The sequence below is a fragment of the Hylobates moloch genome, unplaced genomic scaffold, assembly GCF_009828535.3.
Source record: "Hylobates moloch isolate HMO894 unplaced genomic scaffold, HMol_V3 SCAFFOLD_2, whole genome shotgun sequence".
NCBI classification, from domain to species: Eukaryota; Metazoa; Chordata; class Mammalia; order Primates; family Hylobatidae; genus Hylobates; species Hylobates moloch.
Window position 1 is genome coordinate 51,481,100 of NW_026652277.1, and position 16,753 is coordinate 51,497,852.

Sequence of the window (16,753 nt, forward strand, 5' to 3'; positions counted from 1 at the left end):
TACTATATTTTATTTTATTTTATTTATTTTGTTTGTTTGTTTTTGGGTCTTTTTTTTTTATTATACTTTAGGGTTTTAGGGTACATGTGCACAATGTGCAGGTTTGTTACATATGTATCCATGTGCCATGTTGTTTTGCTGCACCCATTAACTCGTCATTTAGCATTAGGTATATCTCCTAATGCTGTCCCTCCCCCCTCCCCCCACCCCACAACAGTCCCCGGAGTGTGATGTTCCCCTTCCTGTGTCCATGAGTTCTCATTGTTCAATTCCCACCTATGAATAAGAAGATGCAGTGTTTGGTTTTTTGTCCTTGCAATAGTTTACTGAGAATGATGTTTTCCAGTTTCATCCATGTCCCTACAAAGGACACGAACTCATCATTTTTTATGGCTGCATAGTATTCCATGGTGTATATGTGCCACATTTTCTTAATCCAGTCTATCGTTGTTGGACATTTGGGTTGGTTCCAACTCTTTGCTATTGTGAATAGTGCCGCAATAAACATACGTGTGCATGTGTCTTTATAGCAGCATGATTTATAGTCCTTTGGGTATATACCCAGTAATGAGATGGCTGGGTCAAATGGTATTTCTAGTTCGAGATCCCTGAGGAATCGCCACACTGACTTCCACAATGGTTGAACTAGTTTACAGTCCCACCAACAGTGTAAAAGTGTTCCTATTTCTTCACACCCTCTCCAGCACCTGTTGTTTCCTGATTTTTTAATGATGGCCATTCTAACTGGTGTGAGATGGTATCTCACTGTGGTTTTGATTTGCATTTCTCTGATGGCCAGTGATGATGAGCATTTCTTCATGTGTTTTTCGGCTGCATAAATGTCTTCTTTTGAGAAGTGTCTGTTCATGTCCTCTGCCCACTTTTTGATGGGGTTGTTTGTTTTTTTCTTGTAAATTTGTTTGAGTTCATTGTAGATTCTGGATATTAGCCTTTTGTCAGATGAGTAGGTTGCAAAAATTTCCTCCCATTCTGTAGGTTGCCTGTTCATTCTGATGATAGTTTCTTTTGCTGTGCAGAAGCTCTTTAGTTTAATGAGATCCCATTTGTCAATTTTGGCTTTTGTTGCCATTGCTTTTGGTGTTTTAGACATGAAGTCCTTGCCCACGCCTATGTCCTGAATGGTATTGCCTAGGTTTTCTTGTAGGATTTTAATGGTTTTAGGTCTAACATATAAGTCTTTAATCCATCTTGAATTAATTTTTGTATAAGGTGTAAGGAAGGGATCCAGTTGCAGCTTTCTACATAGGGTTAGCCAGTTTTCCCAGCACCATTTATTAAATAGGGAATCCTTTCCCCATTTCTTGTTTTTGTCAGGTTTGTCAAAGATCAGATAGTTGTAGCTATGCGGCATCATTTCTGAGGGCTCTGTTCTGTTCCATTGATCTATGTCTCTGTTGTGGTACCAGTACCATGCTGCTTTGGTTACTGTAGCCTTGTAGTATAGTTTGAAGTCAGGTAGCGTGATGCCTCCAGCTTTGTTCTTTTGGCTTAGGATTGACTTGGCGATGCGGGCTCTTTTTTGGTTCCATATGAACTTTAAAGTAGTTTTTTCCAATTCTATGAAGAAAGTCATTGGTAGCTTGATGGGGATGGCATTGAATCTATAAATTACCTTGGGCAGTATGGCCATTTTCACGATATTGATTCTTCCAACCCATGAGCATGGAATGTTCTTCCATTTGTTTGTATCCTCTTTGATTTCATTGAGCAGTGGTTTGTAGTTCTCCTTGAAGAGGTCCTTCACATCCCTTGTAAGTTGGATTCCTAGGTATTTTATTCTCTTTGAAGCTATTGTGAATGGGAGTTCACTCATGATTTGGCTCTCTGTTTGTCTGTTATTGGTGTACAAGAATGCTTGTGATTTTTGTACATTAATTTTGTATCCTGAGACTTTGCTGAAGTTGCTAATCAGCTTAAGGAGATTTTGGGCTGAGACAATGGGGTTTTCTAGATATACAATCATGTCATCTGCAAACAGGGACAATTTGACTTCCTCTTTTCCTAATTGAATACCCTTTATTTCCTTCTCCTGCCTGATTGCTCTGGCCAGAACTTCAAGCACTATGTTGAATAGGAGCGGTGAGAGAGGGCATCCCTGTCTTGTGCCAGTTTTCAGAGGGAATGCTTCCAGTTTTTGCCCATTCAGTATGATATTGGCTGTGGGTTTGTCGTAGATAGCTCTTATTATTTTGAGATACGTCCCATCAATACCTAATTTATTGAGAGTTTTTAGCATGAAGGGTTGTTGAATTTTGTCAAAGGCCTTTTCTGCATCTATTGAGATAATCATGTGGTTTTTGTCTTTGGTTCTGTTTATATGCTGGATTACATTTATTGATTTGCGTATGTTGAACCAGCCTTGCATCCCAGGGATGAAGCCCACTTGATCATGGTAAATAAGCTTTTTGATGTGCTGCTGGATTCGGTTTGCCAGTATTTTATTGAGGATTTTTGCATCAATGTTCATCAAGGATATTGGTCTGAAATTCTCTTTTTTGGTTATGTCTCTGCCAGGTTTTGGTATCAGGAGGATGCTAGCTTCATAAAATGTGTTAGGGAGGATTCCCTCTTTTTCTATCGATTGGAATAGTTTCAGAAGGAATGGTACCAGTTCCTCCTTGTACCTCTGGTAGAATTCAGCTGTGAATCCATCAGGTCCTGGACTCTTTTTGGTTGGTAAGCTATTGATTATTGCCACAATTTCAGAACCTGTTATTGGTCTATTCAGAGATTCAACTTCTTCCTGGTTTAGTCTTGGGAGGGTGTATTTGTCGAGGAATTTATCCATTTCTTCTAGACTTTCTAGTTTATTTGCATAGAGGTGTTTGTAGTATTCTCTGATGGTAGATTGTATTTCTGTGGGATCGGTGGTGATATCCCCTTTTTCATTTTTTATTGCATCTATTTGATTCTTCTCTCTTTTCTTATTTATTAGTCTTGCTAGCGGTCCATCAATTTTGTTGATCTTTTCAAAAAACCAGCTCCTGGATTCATTAATTTTTTGAAGGGTTTTTTGTGTCTCTATTTCCTTCAGTTCTGCTCTGATTTTAGTTATTTCTAGCCTTCTGCTAGCTTTTGAATGTGTTTGCTCTTGCTTTTCTAGTTCTTTTAATTGTGATGTTAGGGTGTCAATTTTGGATCTTTCCTGCTTTCTCTTGTGGGCATTTAGTGCTATAAATTTCCCTCTACACACTGCTTTGAATGTGTCCCAGAGATTCTGGTATGTTGTGTCTTTGTTCTCGTTGGTTTCAAAGAACATCTTTATTTCTGCCTTCATTTCATTATGTACCCAATAGTCATTCAGGAGCAGGTTGTTCAGTTTCCATGTAGTTGAGCGGTTTTGAGTGAGTTTCTTAATCCTGAGTTCTAGTTTGATTGCACTGTGGTCTGACAGACAGTTTGTTATAATGTCTGTTCTTTTACATTTGCTGAGGAGAGCTTTACTTCCAACTATGTGGTCAATTTTGGAATAGGTGTGGTGTGGTGCTGAAAAAAATGTATATTCTGTTGACTTGGGGTGGAGAGTTCTGTAGATGTCTATTAGGTCCACTTTATGTAGAGCTGAGTTCCATTCCTGGATATCCTTGTTAACTTTCTGTCTCGTTGATCTGTCTAATGCTGACAGTGGGGTGTTAAAATCTCCCATTATTATTGTGTGGGAGTTTAAGTCCCTTTTTAGGTCACTCAGGACTTGCTTTATGAATCTGGGTGCTCCCGTGTTGGGTGCATATATATTTAGGATAGTTAGCTCTTCTTGTTGAATTGATTCCTTTACCATTATGTAATGGCCTTCTTTGTCTCTTTTGATCTTTGTTGGTTTAAAGTCTATTTTACCAGAGACTAGGATTGCAACCCCTGCCTTTTTTTGTTTTCCAGTTGCTTGGTAGATCTTCCTCTATCCCTTTATTTTGAGTCTATGTGTGTCTCTGCATGTGAGATGGGTTTCCTGAATACAGCATACTGATGGGTCCTGACTCCTTATCCAGTTTGCCAGTCTGTGTCTTTTGATTGGAGCATTTAGCCCATTTACATTTAAAGTTAATATTGTTATGTGTGAATCTGATCCTGTCATTATGATGTTAGTTGGTTATTTTGCTTGTTAGTTGCTATAGTTTCTTCCTAGCCTCGATGGTCTTTACAATTTGGCATGTTTTGGCAGTGGCTGGTACCGGTTGTTCCTTTCCATGTTTAGTGCTTCCTTCAGGAGCTCTTTTAGGGCAGGCCTGGTGGTGACAAAATCACTCAGCGTTTGCTTGTCTGTAAAGTATTTTATTTCTCCTTCACTTATGAAGCTTAGTTTGGCGGGATAGGAAATTCTGGGTTGAAAATTCTTTTCTTTAAGAATGTTGAATATCGGCCCCCACTCTCTTCTGGCTTGTAGAGTTTCTGCTGAGAGATCAGCTGTTAGTCTGATGGGCTTCCCTTTGTGGGTAACCCGACCTTTCTCTCTAGCTGCCCTTAACATTTTTTCCTTCATTTCAACTTTGGTGAATCTGACAATTATGTGTCTTGGAGTTGCCCTTCTCGAGGAGTATCTTTGTGGCGTTCTCTGTATTTCCTGAATCTGAATGCTGGCCTGCCTTGCTAGATTGGGGAAGTTCTCCTGGATAATATCTTGCAGAGTGTTTTCCAACTTGGTTCCATTCTCCCCATCATTTTCAGGTACACCAATCAGACGTAGGTTTGGTCTTTTCACATAGTCCCAAATTTCTTGGAGGCTTTGTTCATTTCTTTTTATTCTTTTTTCTCTAAACTTCCCTTCTCTCTTCATTTCATTCATTTCATCTTCCATCAGCGATACCCTTTCTTCCAGTTGATCGCATCTGCTACGGAGGCTTCTGCAATCTTCGCGTAGTTCTCGAAACTTGGCTTTCAGCTCCATCAGCTCCTTTAAGCCCTTCTCTCCATTGGTTATTCTAGTTATCCATTCTTCTAACTTTTTTTACTATAGTTTAGATGTGCCTACTATTTCAGGCAACATTGCCTTTCATTGGCTTATTGTGGTAGGTAGAATGGTTCCCTGCCCCACCCCCCCTTCCAGATATCCAGATCTAATCTCTGGAATGTATGAATATGTTATATTACGTGGCAAAAGGGACTTTAATGGTATGCTTAAAGTTTGGGACTTTAAAATAGATTATCATGAATTGGCTAGGTGAATGAACTATTGAATATAGTTGCATGAGCATAGAATTATTTCTGGTTGGGGTCAGAGAGATGCAGCAAAGTGGAATCCAGAGACACTGTGAGGGTAAGAAATGAACATGCCATCACTGCAGGGATGGGAGAGACCTTATGGGCAGTTCCCACTGTCAGTTAGTAAGGAAATGGGATCTTATCCTGCAAGTGAATCCTTCCAGCAATCTGAATGACCTTGAAAATGAATTTTCCCCTGAGCTTCCAGAATGACATAAGCCCTATTGATACCTTGAGCTCCGTCCTGAGAGACCCTGAGAAACCTAATTGAGCAACACTGTGCCTAGACTTTCTGACTCGCAGAAACTGTAAATAATAAAAGAGTGTGGCTCTAAGCCACCAAGTTTGTGGTTGTTACAGCAGCAATAGAAAACTAATGTGCTTTCCTAAATCTTTGAAGATAAGTGTTGTTACTTTAATTTTATGGGTTGAGGAAAGTAAACTTATTGTAAACTGGGATTTAAATATAGACCTGTTTGGCTTCAACGTACTTTTTACTCCAAAAATATTATACATCCTTCCATGAGATGTTGACATATCTTATAAAATGTACATAATGTTATGAAAATAAAAGGCATGTTTACTAGTATTAGGAGTAACATTTATTCCAGAAATGTAAATAGCTTTTAAGAATAAATGATCAAGAAAGTATTGAAAAACAACAGATACAAAAGGAGTTTAGTTTGGAATTTATTTTCAAGTCTAAAAGAAAAACAAGAGAGAGCAATTATGTGGTTAGTTATGCCTTTTTAAAAATTAAAGAAGCCACTTTTGTTTGTATAAATAATTAAGAGATCCATCTTAGTTCTATGACTTTAAGACAAGATCAAATTAAAGCAAAGTAGAGGTGGACAGTTTAATCTGTCCTTTGTTTTCTGAGATATTTAGTCTCTCTTTTGGTCTGACAGGTGGATAGATTACTTTTCCCTCCTCAAGAATTTTCTAATCACATAAACATTTACAAGAGAAACAGATGTTAATAAATAAAAAGAAATATGCAATAATTTGAGATTTCATGAGGATAAATCTAAATTAAATAATAGAATTATTTATTATAATTATTAATTATATCAATTATTAATTATATTAATTATAATAAATAATTAATAAATAAATTTATCAATTAATAAATTAAATAATAGAATTAAGTAAACATTTCCAGTGTCAATGTTTTATGATGACAAATCTTTGGATATAGCATTATGACAGCACTACCTACTGTGAATGTAGAATCTTCCAAGAGGTTGCTTTTCAAGGAATTAGAAATTAAGGATAATTTTCCTAATATCCATTGGGGATATTATATAATCACTTGTTCTTTTTCTAGAGCCCAGACTCAATTTTTAGAATGTTGCTGATCACCAAACAGTTTATATTTAGATTATGCAGGTGAAAGCTGGTGATAGTTGCCTGGCTCTCATTTCTCTTTATATCTTTGGACCCCGTGCCTGAAATTCAGTATTCCAGGTGAATTTACTCTGTGAAAGAAGAAAACATAAGTGCAGATAATAAAGCAAAAGTCTCCTTACTTTTCTACAGTTTATGACTGCAATGTAAGAAAAGCTTACAGTTTCAATAGGCAAAAAACAACCAAACAAACCCTAAAACAGGTGTGGAATACTCACTTCAAAGACAAAAGGAGTTCTGCTTCCTTTATGTCTTCAATTATGTGTCTCTACTTGATCTTACATTTTCTTTCTCTCTCATCCCAACAGGAATACTATGACAAAGGAGATTACATCATTAGAGAGGGCGAGGAAGGAAGTACCTTTTTCATTTTGGCAAAAGGAAAGGTAACTATTAATTAAAGCTTACTGAATAAAGATTATTTTAAATCAGTTTGCCATAAACTCAACTATGCTTTGCATTGCAACATAGGTCCTCCACTTTGGACAGATAAAGGAGCTTCTATGAGTAAAGTCCCATGCAATTCTGTTTGAACACTGGGTTTGGAGTGGAGGCCACAGGACCCCCTAAGAAATAATAACTTCTTAGTGATGTTATGTAGGTCACTTGATTTTTTGGGGGGAGACCTAGCTTAATTGTATATGAGTGGTGGATTATTTATAAGGTCCCTTCTGGCTATGAATATGTGATTCCCAATCATCCCCAGATTCCAAGATCAGTACTAGAATATTTTCTCATCCAACAGATATGACAAGTAGCAGGTGGAGAATGAATTCAGCAATTGAAGACAGTAATGATTAGGTATCAAGCTGATAGAACCCATATGGCTCAGAATTTCAATTGATACAAAACAGCTCAAGTGAATTTAGATGCTGATGCAAAATTTATACTAACATGTACAATAAGTCTTTTTCTTTACCTAGATATTGAATGGATAACATGTTGCCAGTTGTTCCAATGTTGACTCAACAGTGTTACTCAGAGATGAAAAGCATTTGTGAAATATTGAAGGGAAGGGTCAATTCTTGAGCACCTGTGTGTATAAACGGTCAGATTTTTACATATGTTATATGGAAGAGTTTACCATCAGGGAGTCAGGCACTGCCATTTGTGAACTGGATTGTGGTTGAACTTTGAATTTGGCCCCAAGTGAAGGAAAAACATGAACAAAATAGTTTCAAACCTCTGAAACTCTTCAACACTCAGAACTACTCTTGTCATTTTTTCCCAACCTAGACCCCATACTTTGAAATAATTCTTGCTAATAAAAAATTGCATTTTTTATTTTTAAAATTTTAATTCATTGTGACATACATAAATGCCAAACAGAATTTCTATTCAGCCTGAAGCAGCACTTGTTACCATGTTGAACTGGAATAACTCTAGCCACAAACAGGGCTTTTGCTGTTTGGCCCTGCTGGGTGGGGGATTCTTAAGCCTTTGTGGGCAACAGATTGCTTTGAGATGCCCATGAAAGTTGTAGACCCTTCTTCAATCAACATTTTGCATTCAGTTTTAGAAGGTGCACAGGATTCGGCCAATCTATTGATACCAGACTCAGAACTACTGATACTCAACCTTATTTTTGATTAATTTGTCAACTCTATTAGGCTTTTTAAAATAGAAAAAGTTCCCACAAGACCATTATTGTTTGCTTTGTGGATCTCTCAGAAGGAATCACTGGATTCACATTTAAAATTTAACTTCAGGAGGTGGAGTTTATTTCCTCTTACAGTGGGTAGTTATTTGATAATATTAGACCATAGGATTTCCCACATCCATCAAAATGGGCTGAATGTAGGTAATTGTCCTAATTACTGTAAAATTAAAACAAAGTATTGTCTTTTTCCTTGTCCAAGTTTATATAGGTCTGGAGGGTTTGGTTGAATGAATGTGTGTTCAGATTCTCCTTTTTCTTCAGTCTCTTTCTCTTTGTATTGTTTAACATTGTTTAGGTAAAAGTAACACAGAGTACAGAAGGCCATGATCAACCACAGCTGATAAAAACACTGCAGAAAGGAGAATACTTTGGAGAAAAAGCTCTTATCAGGTGAATTCATGAATTATATGCCATACTTTGGATAAAATGCTTTGACTATTTTTTATATAAAATCATTTAGAGTTGTTAAATTGAGCTACCAAGTTAATGGCAACAAATATCCTAATATTAAATATTTTGAAGTGATTTCTTAAAAATTTTTTATGCGGGAAATGAGTATGCTAATTTGCAGAGGAAATAAGTGGAAAATCCTAAGTTTGCTAGTGAAAATGAAATTGGTGTTCTATTAAACTTTTTAGTTTCAAAAAAGGGTCCGAGAAAAGATTAAAAATGGAAAAATTACCCTTGTATGCAGATTTTTATATTTCCAAGGTTTGAAATATTGCCTACTTTAGAGTTTTCACGTTTTTAAAAATTACAAAATAATTTTATATATTTCGTGTGCTTTTAAATCATCAGGTCAAAAGTAGTATTTTTCTTAAGAATTTTTATCAGCTCGTTTTGCAAGTTTTAAAAACAACTCAAAATAGTATATTTGCAATTTTTACCACAACCTTCAGTCTTGAGGTATGAGTTTATTTACTGTTGATCTAATTTATGGAAGAAATATTTTTGAAAGTTAATTAAATGGCTCGAGGGACACTTTGCATTTCCTGGAACTCATAAAACCTCAAGTTTGATCAAGTGCATTTTCCTAAATATAAATAACTTTATAAAATATTAAGTTAAAGTCAGAGCAACACACTTTATTGGAATTATCTATGTTTTCAAATTAATACTTGGAATCACTTAAGAAATCAGTTAAAATTTACATATGACTAAATGCATTTGTTTCAACTGTATGCTTTTGGAAAAGGAATAGTATTCCTGTTCATTTATCTTCTTACCCTTGGCCTATGAAACCCCAATTCTGCTGATTTGTAGATCAGGTTTACATAAGTACAGAGCAAAGAAAAAGTGTTCAGATATTACCTGAAGACAAATTTGAGTCTTTAAAAATCACAAATCTCTTAGTTTTTAAAGAAAACCAAGTACTAAAAATAAAGTTTTAGCTATTATGTAAGCAATTTAAAAGTGGGATTTAAAGATAAGCTGAATTCTTCTTTACCACTTTATAGCTGGTAATGAACTTGTTTCAATATTAGGAAAATTATTCTTCTTTTTATTTGTAACAGAAAATAAATACATTCATGCAATATAATAATGTAATATCATTATCCAGGGCTTCAGTGTCTTTGTTCTTAACACTTACCGGTTTTCTCTTACTTTCAAGCAAAACAACTGAAGCTTGAAAGTGCACAGAACTTTATAAATGCAGTATAGAGTCAAAATAGCTCTTGAAAGAAAATATGTTATTCAGTTTTGCTGGGCCTGAAATAATTTATGCTATATGTTGTGGCTAGCCAATTATAGTGTTTTCCCATAAAAAAAGCATGGGAATTTATGTTTAAGATAGACACTCAACTCCTAAAGGTGTCTGAAAGCATCAATGAGAAGGAAAGTTGGGGGCAAATATTTTTATATTTTTTGTGCCTTTTAATGCTATCACATTTTAGGGCCACTGACCGTGATTCAGTAATCCTTATATTCTGTGTATTTCCATGACTTGACATTAAATAGTCCCTGGAGTTCTTTCAGAATTTTATGTGCAAAAATAAATCTATGGCACTTACACAGTTACTATGAAAGAAACATAAGTGTATTTACATACATCTAATACTTGTAAAATGTTTGCAGGGAATATTCTCAGTCAAAATCATGATACTGACATGCAAAAGGAATACCATATGCCTTTCCTTTCTCTAAGCTCACAGATCAAATGGTTGGCCCACAGTCAAGATCATGTCTGTGTCTATGTCTATGTCTATGTTTATGTCTATTTCTAGATCTGTCTGGCTGTACATCCACCATCTCTATCTCTACCTTTACATATACAAGTACAAATTTTCCTGCTGCTGTCTCAAACGTCCATGAAACTGAAGTGTTTTCACTGATATCGTCTAACAAGGACCCTGTAAACTTGGGAGGGACAGTGAGTTATGTCAGAAGGTCTCAGAATGTGAGCTAGGTAGATAGGGGTCTTTGAAATAGTAGAGATGGGCTGCCAGTGCTTTTCCTGTCCCATTACTAAGAGAAGGCAAAGGAAAGATACTTTGTGCGATAACATTTTTGATGAAGTTTCCTAGAAGAGACCCAAATCATACTCCAGGGCATGCTTGGTACTCCCAAGTCACCTTAAATGAATCTCAGAGCACTGGGTGCCTTGTGGATGTACCTTTTTTGTGTGTGTCTTTTAGTTTATAACTGATAGAGGGAGGAAGCTAATAGAAGTAAAGGCCTCTAAAGAAGTACTTTACCTGATACCCATTGGCATTCATTAGGTAATTAAATTTGCTGCCATTAGATCATATACACTTGCAAGATGTCAATTATAAGGTGCACTGCTATATTATATACACCTAAGAAAAAGAAAATGCTGCTAATTACACTACAATTTATCAATTTTAAGACATGCTCTAATTTCAGAGATTTTAATGGAAAAATATACACTTTACACTTTGAAATGAAAGTATTTTAGTATTTAATTAATTGGATGATATGGCACTGAAACTACTTTTTAATTTTATTAATGATTGGTTTATCTTATGCTAATTACTTGACCGTTTTTCCAATACATTTCTCTGATAAGTTAATTTCAGTTTTGCCTTCTTGTTAGTGAATAGTTCTCCTTTGATCAGAGGAGAGCTATTTTATTTTGACTTCCACAAAGCTCAGAATGAGATCCCATAAACATTTGTAGTCACTTATTCTTCTCTGTTCCCAGTGCAATTATCTTCTTCTCCTCTGAATTCCTGTGTACATAACCTCTACTGGGGCACATTTCAAATCTTTTTTGGGGGGGATATAAATTATGATGTTTAAAAGAAGCAGTTTTTGGGAGGTTTAAGTGATGGTTGTGTTTTCATACAAAGTTAGTACATTCCCTAATAAAAGTGAATGTTTAATTTCTAATTGTAGTGAAAATTGACTTTTCTATTTTTGTTTGCAGTGATGATGTCAGGTCAGCTAACATTATTGCTGAAGAAAATGATGTTGCATGCCTGGTTATAGATCGAGAGTGAGTATACTGATGTTGGAGGAGGCAGGCCACTGCCACCTTTGAAGACTTGGCCTTCTGTTACTTCAAGGCCGATCTGTTTTCTCATTCATCACCACTTGGAAATACTGGCCGATCTCAGCTGCAAGTACATTCTATTAAAATTCATGGGAAGGAACAGGGCCTTCTGATCTGAATCGGTCTGTGGCAGGGGCAGATGCTGGCAGGCTAAATATTTTGTGTGCAGAGTTTGTACATAAATATCAGCAATAGACTGATTTAAATTCTGCATCTTCTAGGGAAGTAAGTTGATTAGTTCGCTTATGGATTTCTTCCATACAATATAGTGAACAATTACCTAATTTATTTCTAAAATGCCTTTAGTAGTCAAAAAATTTTTGAACAAAACCTCTCTCAAAGCATAAAATATATATTAGCTACATATTTTTCCAGAGTGGCTTTAACTGAACATTTGTTGTAATTTATAAGTGATGTGTGTCAATATTAATCTCTAAATGTCTTAGGTTATTCTTCAAAATAAGTCTCATTTTATATCCATCACTCATTTTAAATCATGTTTGAATCTGCCTCCCTGGGTTTCTCATTAATCAATTCAATATTTATTGGTTATCTACTTGATAAAATGAAGGAAATTCAGTGATACCAAAGGCAGGCCATTGTCAGAAAAGTCATAGTGTAGTCAAAGAAATAGAGCATAGTCATATGAAATATTAACAAAAATTATAAAATGACAACAGATATCACAAGGTAGTATATAGTTGACTGTTAAATAAATACAACATTTATTGAAAATAGAGTCTAGAGATATAGAGCTGGAAAAACACTTTAGAGCATTTAAAAATGTATTTTTCTTGTGGAAAATTTTAAACATATCAAAAAATAGAATGGTATCATGAACCCATAATGCAAGTTCAACAATGATCAATTTATGCATTATCTATACCCCTTTACCATTTCCTGCTATCCCCACACTATTTTTAAGCAAATCCCCAACATAAAATTATTTTATCTATACATTTTAGTTGCATTTCTAAAAGCTAAGTATTACATGTAATGCATGACCACAATAAGGCTAACATGCCTGAAATGTTAACAATAATTCTTAATATCGCTTAGAGTTATTTTAATTCTCTCCTCTACAGATACAAAATGAGTCCCAGGTAGGTTGCATAATTTCTCCAGCAGTGCTCCCTGTGCTGGAGCCATCCCTGTCCAGGCTTTCTAACTCATTTCCCCATGCTTCCCACCATGCCAGTTGGCTCCCAAGCATGTGTTCAAGAAGAGGAGCAATCACTATGCAGTAAAGTGGTCAAGGTTTTATTCTAATTTTTAGGTGCGGAAAAGGGATTTAAAGTATTAGCAGGACTTTTCTAGGCAAAGAGGAAATGTCGAAGTCACCCTAGGTGAAATAAAACCCTCAAGCAAAAGCATAGGACTAGAAAAGTGCGAAGTGTGTTCAGATAAAGGTAATCTTTGGATGCCAACTCTCAAATGGAAAATACATGGCTACAATATTGTATCAATAATGCATTGTTTTGTATATATGTTCCTTAAAATATGTGCAAGCACTGAGTGGCATTAGCTGTGTGGTAAAATATTATAAATGGATGCAAAATGCTAGGACTAAAAATAGGATAGAAAGGAGGAACTCATTTCCTTTTTCTTCATTGTAATCACATACACCACATATTTACATAATATCTCATCTATTCATAATCCATAAAGAGGATGCAAAAATTTTATATGGCTTACAAGTTACTTGCCAGTTTATAATTTTAAAATGTTTAGTTCACATGTGTATAATTTAGAGTCTGCAATATACAAAGTATTGCATTAGGCACAATAAGACATAAAAATTACATGAATATTTTCTGTGGATAAGACAAACTGATTATCAGATATAACTAGGTTTACTTACATCTTGGATTTACTGAGACAGTTCAGATTACTCCAGCATATTTAATATTGACACATCATTTCACTCAGAAATATATTCCAGCTTGGATGGTAAATTATATGATCATCCGAGCTATGACTTACAGACTAGAATAAGATCCCACAATAATGCTCTCATAGCAGCCTTTATACCCTTGTCATATCATTATAACACCTTGATTGCTTTGTTTAACATCTGTCTCTCCACGCTTCTGTAAGCTTCATAAATACAGAAACATGTAACTTGTTCACTGCGGTTGCAGTGCCAGCGTTTGACATAGTCCTTGGCATATGGGAAGTGCTCACCAGATGGTGGCTGAATACAGGGCACCATCCTTGCAATGAAATATAGTGACTGAAAGCCAGTGACTTTTTATTTCTTCTTTCTTAATTCATGATTTTAACAAAGGCTTAGATTGCTTACAGTGCAAGAAGGAGAGTTAAAGTTTGAGTTATATTTCCTATTTTTAAATGTGATAAAATATGAAATAACCCTTTTATACGGCAAGAGCTCTAAACAAATGGGAAATGCTATTTGTCACATCTCTATCATTGACTATTGGGACAAATTTCAAAAAAAAAAGTTCATTAGTTATTGCTCAGGCTATAGCATCTGAATTAATGTAGGCTGTTTGAATATCACAGCAACAATTTTGTAGCTATTTAAACTTGACTTTAGGATTAGTTAGTGGAGAATTTCTAGAGACCTATAGCACCCGTGTCACCTCTATTTAGAAAATAAGATTTGTTTACAGTAATACTGCAGTTAGTTTAATAGCCAGCAAAATAATGGTGAAGTATAGAATAAATAAAAGTAAAACAAAGTGAGAGTGTTTCCTTTTTAACAGAAAATTTCAACTATTGGAGATTAGAATATTCACAGCCATCCTGTTTTATGTCTCACTACTCTTTAGTCGACAAAGGTCAGTCCATAGAACAGGCTAGAAAAGAGTAGAGAATAGATCTGGAGGGGAAAGGAAAAATACCCTGCACAGTGTGTAATATGTGCTTAATAAAGTAAATATAGATTGGTTGTCAAATAAATGGGTAGAGGCAGTAAGTTGAGACAGCACAATATTGAGGTGGCTCTGGCTTATTAATTTTAGGTATTTTGAGGTAAACTCACTCTTTTCATTCTACTGTGTACTAGGTACTTAAAATATTACAAAGATGATTAAAGCATGGTCTTTGCTTTTAAGAAGGATACTATTTTGTAGTAGGGAAAAGAATTACCCTAATAATTACAAGTCAAGATAGATTGTTGGAGTTAGAAGCAGGGAAGCATTGGAGGTAATCAAGAAAGTTGGCCTTTCACTGGTGAGGAAAAGGATTATTTTTTCTCAAGGGCATAGGACTATGTTAGAGTTCCCAACGATCATGGACGGGAGACAGAGTGATTAGATCAGGCCTGTGAGAAAACTGTGATCCAAGAAGGGTGAGAAAGGTAATGAGATGTTGGCTGATCCTCAGAGAACTACTGAAGTCAGGTAAAATGTTTTGGATTTAATCATGAAGGAATATGAAATGGAGAGAGTTATCTTGAGACAAGAGATAAATTTTATTCCAGATTTAAAATATATATAGCTTAACTTAATTAAGCAAAGTTAAAAGAATCTGTAACCCCTGTAACCTGTTGATTCAGTAAACACATCATGTAAGGCTGTTCCCTTCCCACTATCTTCTTAAAAAAATTGTTGTTAAACCTTGTGGAGAAATAGGAACACTTTTACGCTGTTGGTGGGACTGTAAACTAGTTCAGCTATTGTGGAAGACAGTGTGGCAATTCCTCAGGGATCTAGAACTAGAAATACCATTTTACCCAACCATCCCATTACTAGGTATACACCCAAAGGAATATAAATCATGCTGCTGTAAAGACTCATGCACATGTATGTTTATTGTGGCACTACCCACAATAGCAAAGACTTGGAGTCAACCCAAATGTCCATCAGTGATAGACTGGATTAAGAAAATGTGGCACATATACACCATGGAATACTATGCAGCCACAAAAAATGATGAGTTCATGTCGTTTGTAGGGACATGGATGAAGCTGGAAATCATCATTCTCAGCAGACTATCACAAGGACAAAAAACCAAACACTGCATGTTCTCACTCATAGGTGGGAATTGAACAATGAGAACACTTGGACACAGGCAGGGGAACATCACACACTGGGGCCTGTCATGGGGTGGGGGGAGTGGGGAGGGATAGCATTAGGAGATGTACTTAATGTAAATGATGAGTTAATGGGTGCAGCACACCAACATGGCACATGTATACATATGTGACTAACCTGCACATTGTGCACATGTACCCTAGAACTTAAAGTATGATAAAAAAATATATATATAAAACCTTAAATACAAGGCAGAAAAGTATAAAAAAGTTTTCTGTTCTCATTAATAGCCCCTTTGCTTTTATAAACTCAAAGGATCAATTATATATAGCTTTTAATAACCATTTACATATTACATCAACTTTAATATTTCATAAATTATTTAAAAAATGATTTATAAAGTCATGAATAACCAGCTAGTGTTTTATGAGCTTAGAAGAATGTCAAGTTGCCTTGGTAACTATCAGCACAGAGCATTTTATTTTATTCTATCTATTTAGAACATTCAACCAAACTGTCGGTACATTTGAAGAGCTGCAAAAATACCTTGAAGGATATGTGGCAAACCTGAACCGTGATGATGAAAAAAGACATGCGAAGTAAGTGGAGGAATGTTTTCCTGAGCCGGAGCTGACTTCTGGAAGCCAATAAATAAAGAAGGGGACAGAGGGTGTGACTTGCTGTGTGCTAACTTTTAATGTGCCTTCACTAGAAAATTCTGGAGAGTTCTTTTGAATTGTTCTTCCACAAAGACAACACCACTTCCACTAGAATGGATATTATCTAAGTCTATTATAAATAGTCTGCTCCTTTATTTTGGGTGATGAGTAGGAATGTTAGGGAGAAATGTTCTAATCCAGGGCCTTACAAAAGGGATATTTTATGTTGCCTGGTGACCTAGCTCAAAAAGACATTAATATTTGATTAGAGGTAAAGAGCAGGGTTATAGTTAGAATT

At 35.6% G+C, this 16,753-nt stretch overlaps 1 protein-coding gene across 1 annotated transcript in view; it reads left to right on the forward strand.

Moving 5' to 3' along the window:
- The window catches only part of PRKG2 (protein kinase cGMP-dependent 2), a 120,799-nt gene that overhangs the window by 50,568 nt on the left and 53,478 nt on the right, over positions 1 to 16,753 (forward strand). Inside the window, exons 7-10 of the mRNA XM_032149136.2 lie at positions 6,933 to 7,010; positions 8,580 to 8,674; positions 11,673 to 11,741; positions 16,297 to 16,395. Coding sequence (XP_032005027.1) covers positions 6,933 to 7,010; positions 8,580 to 8,674; positions 11,673 to 11,741; positions 16,297 to 16,395 — 341 coding nt within the window. The remainder of the gene's footprint in view (positions 1 to 6,932; positions 7,011 to 8,579; positions 8,675 to 11,672; positions 11,742 to 16,296; positions 16,396 to 16,753) is intronic.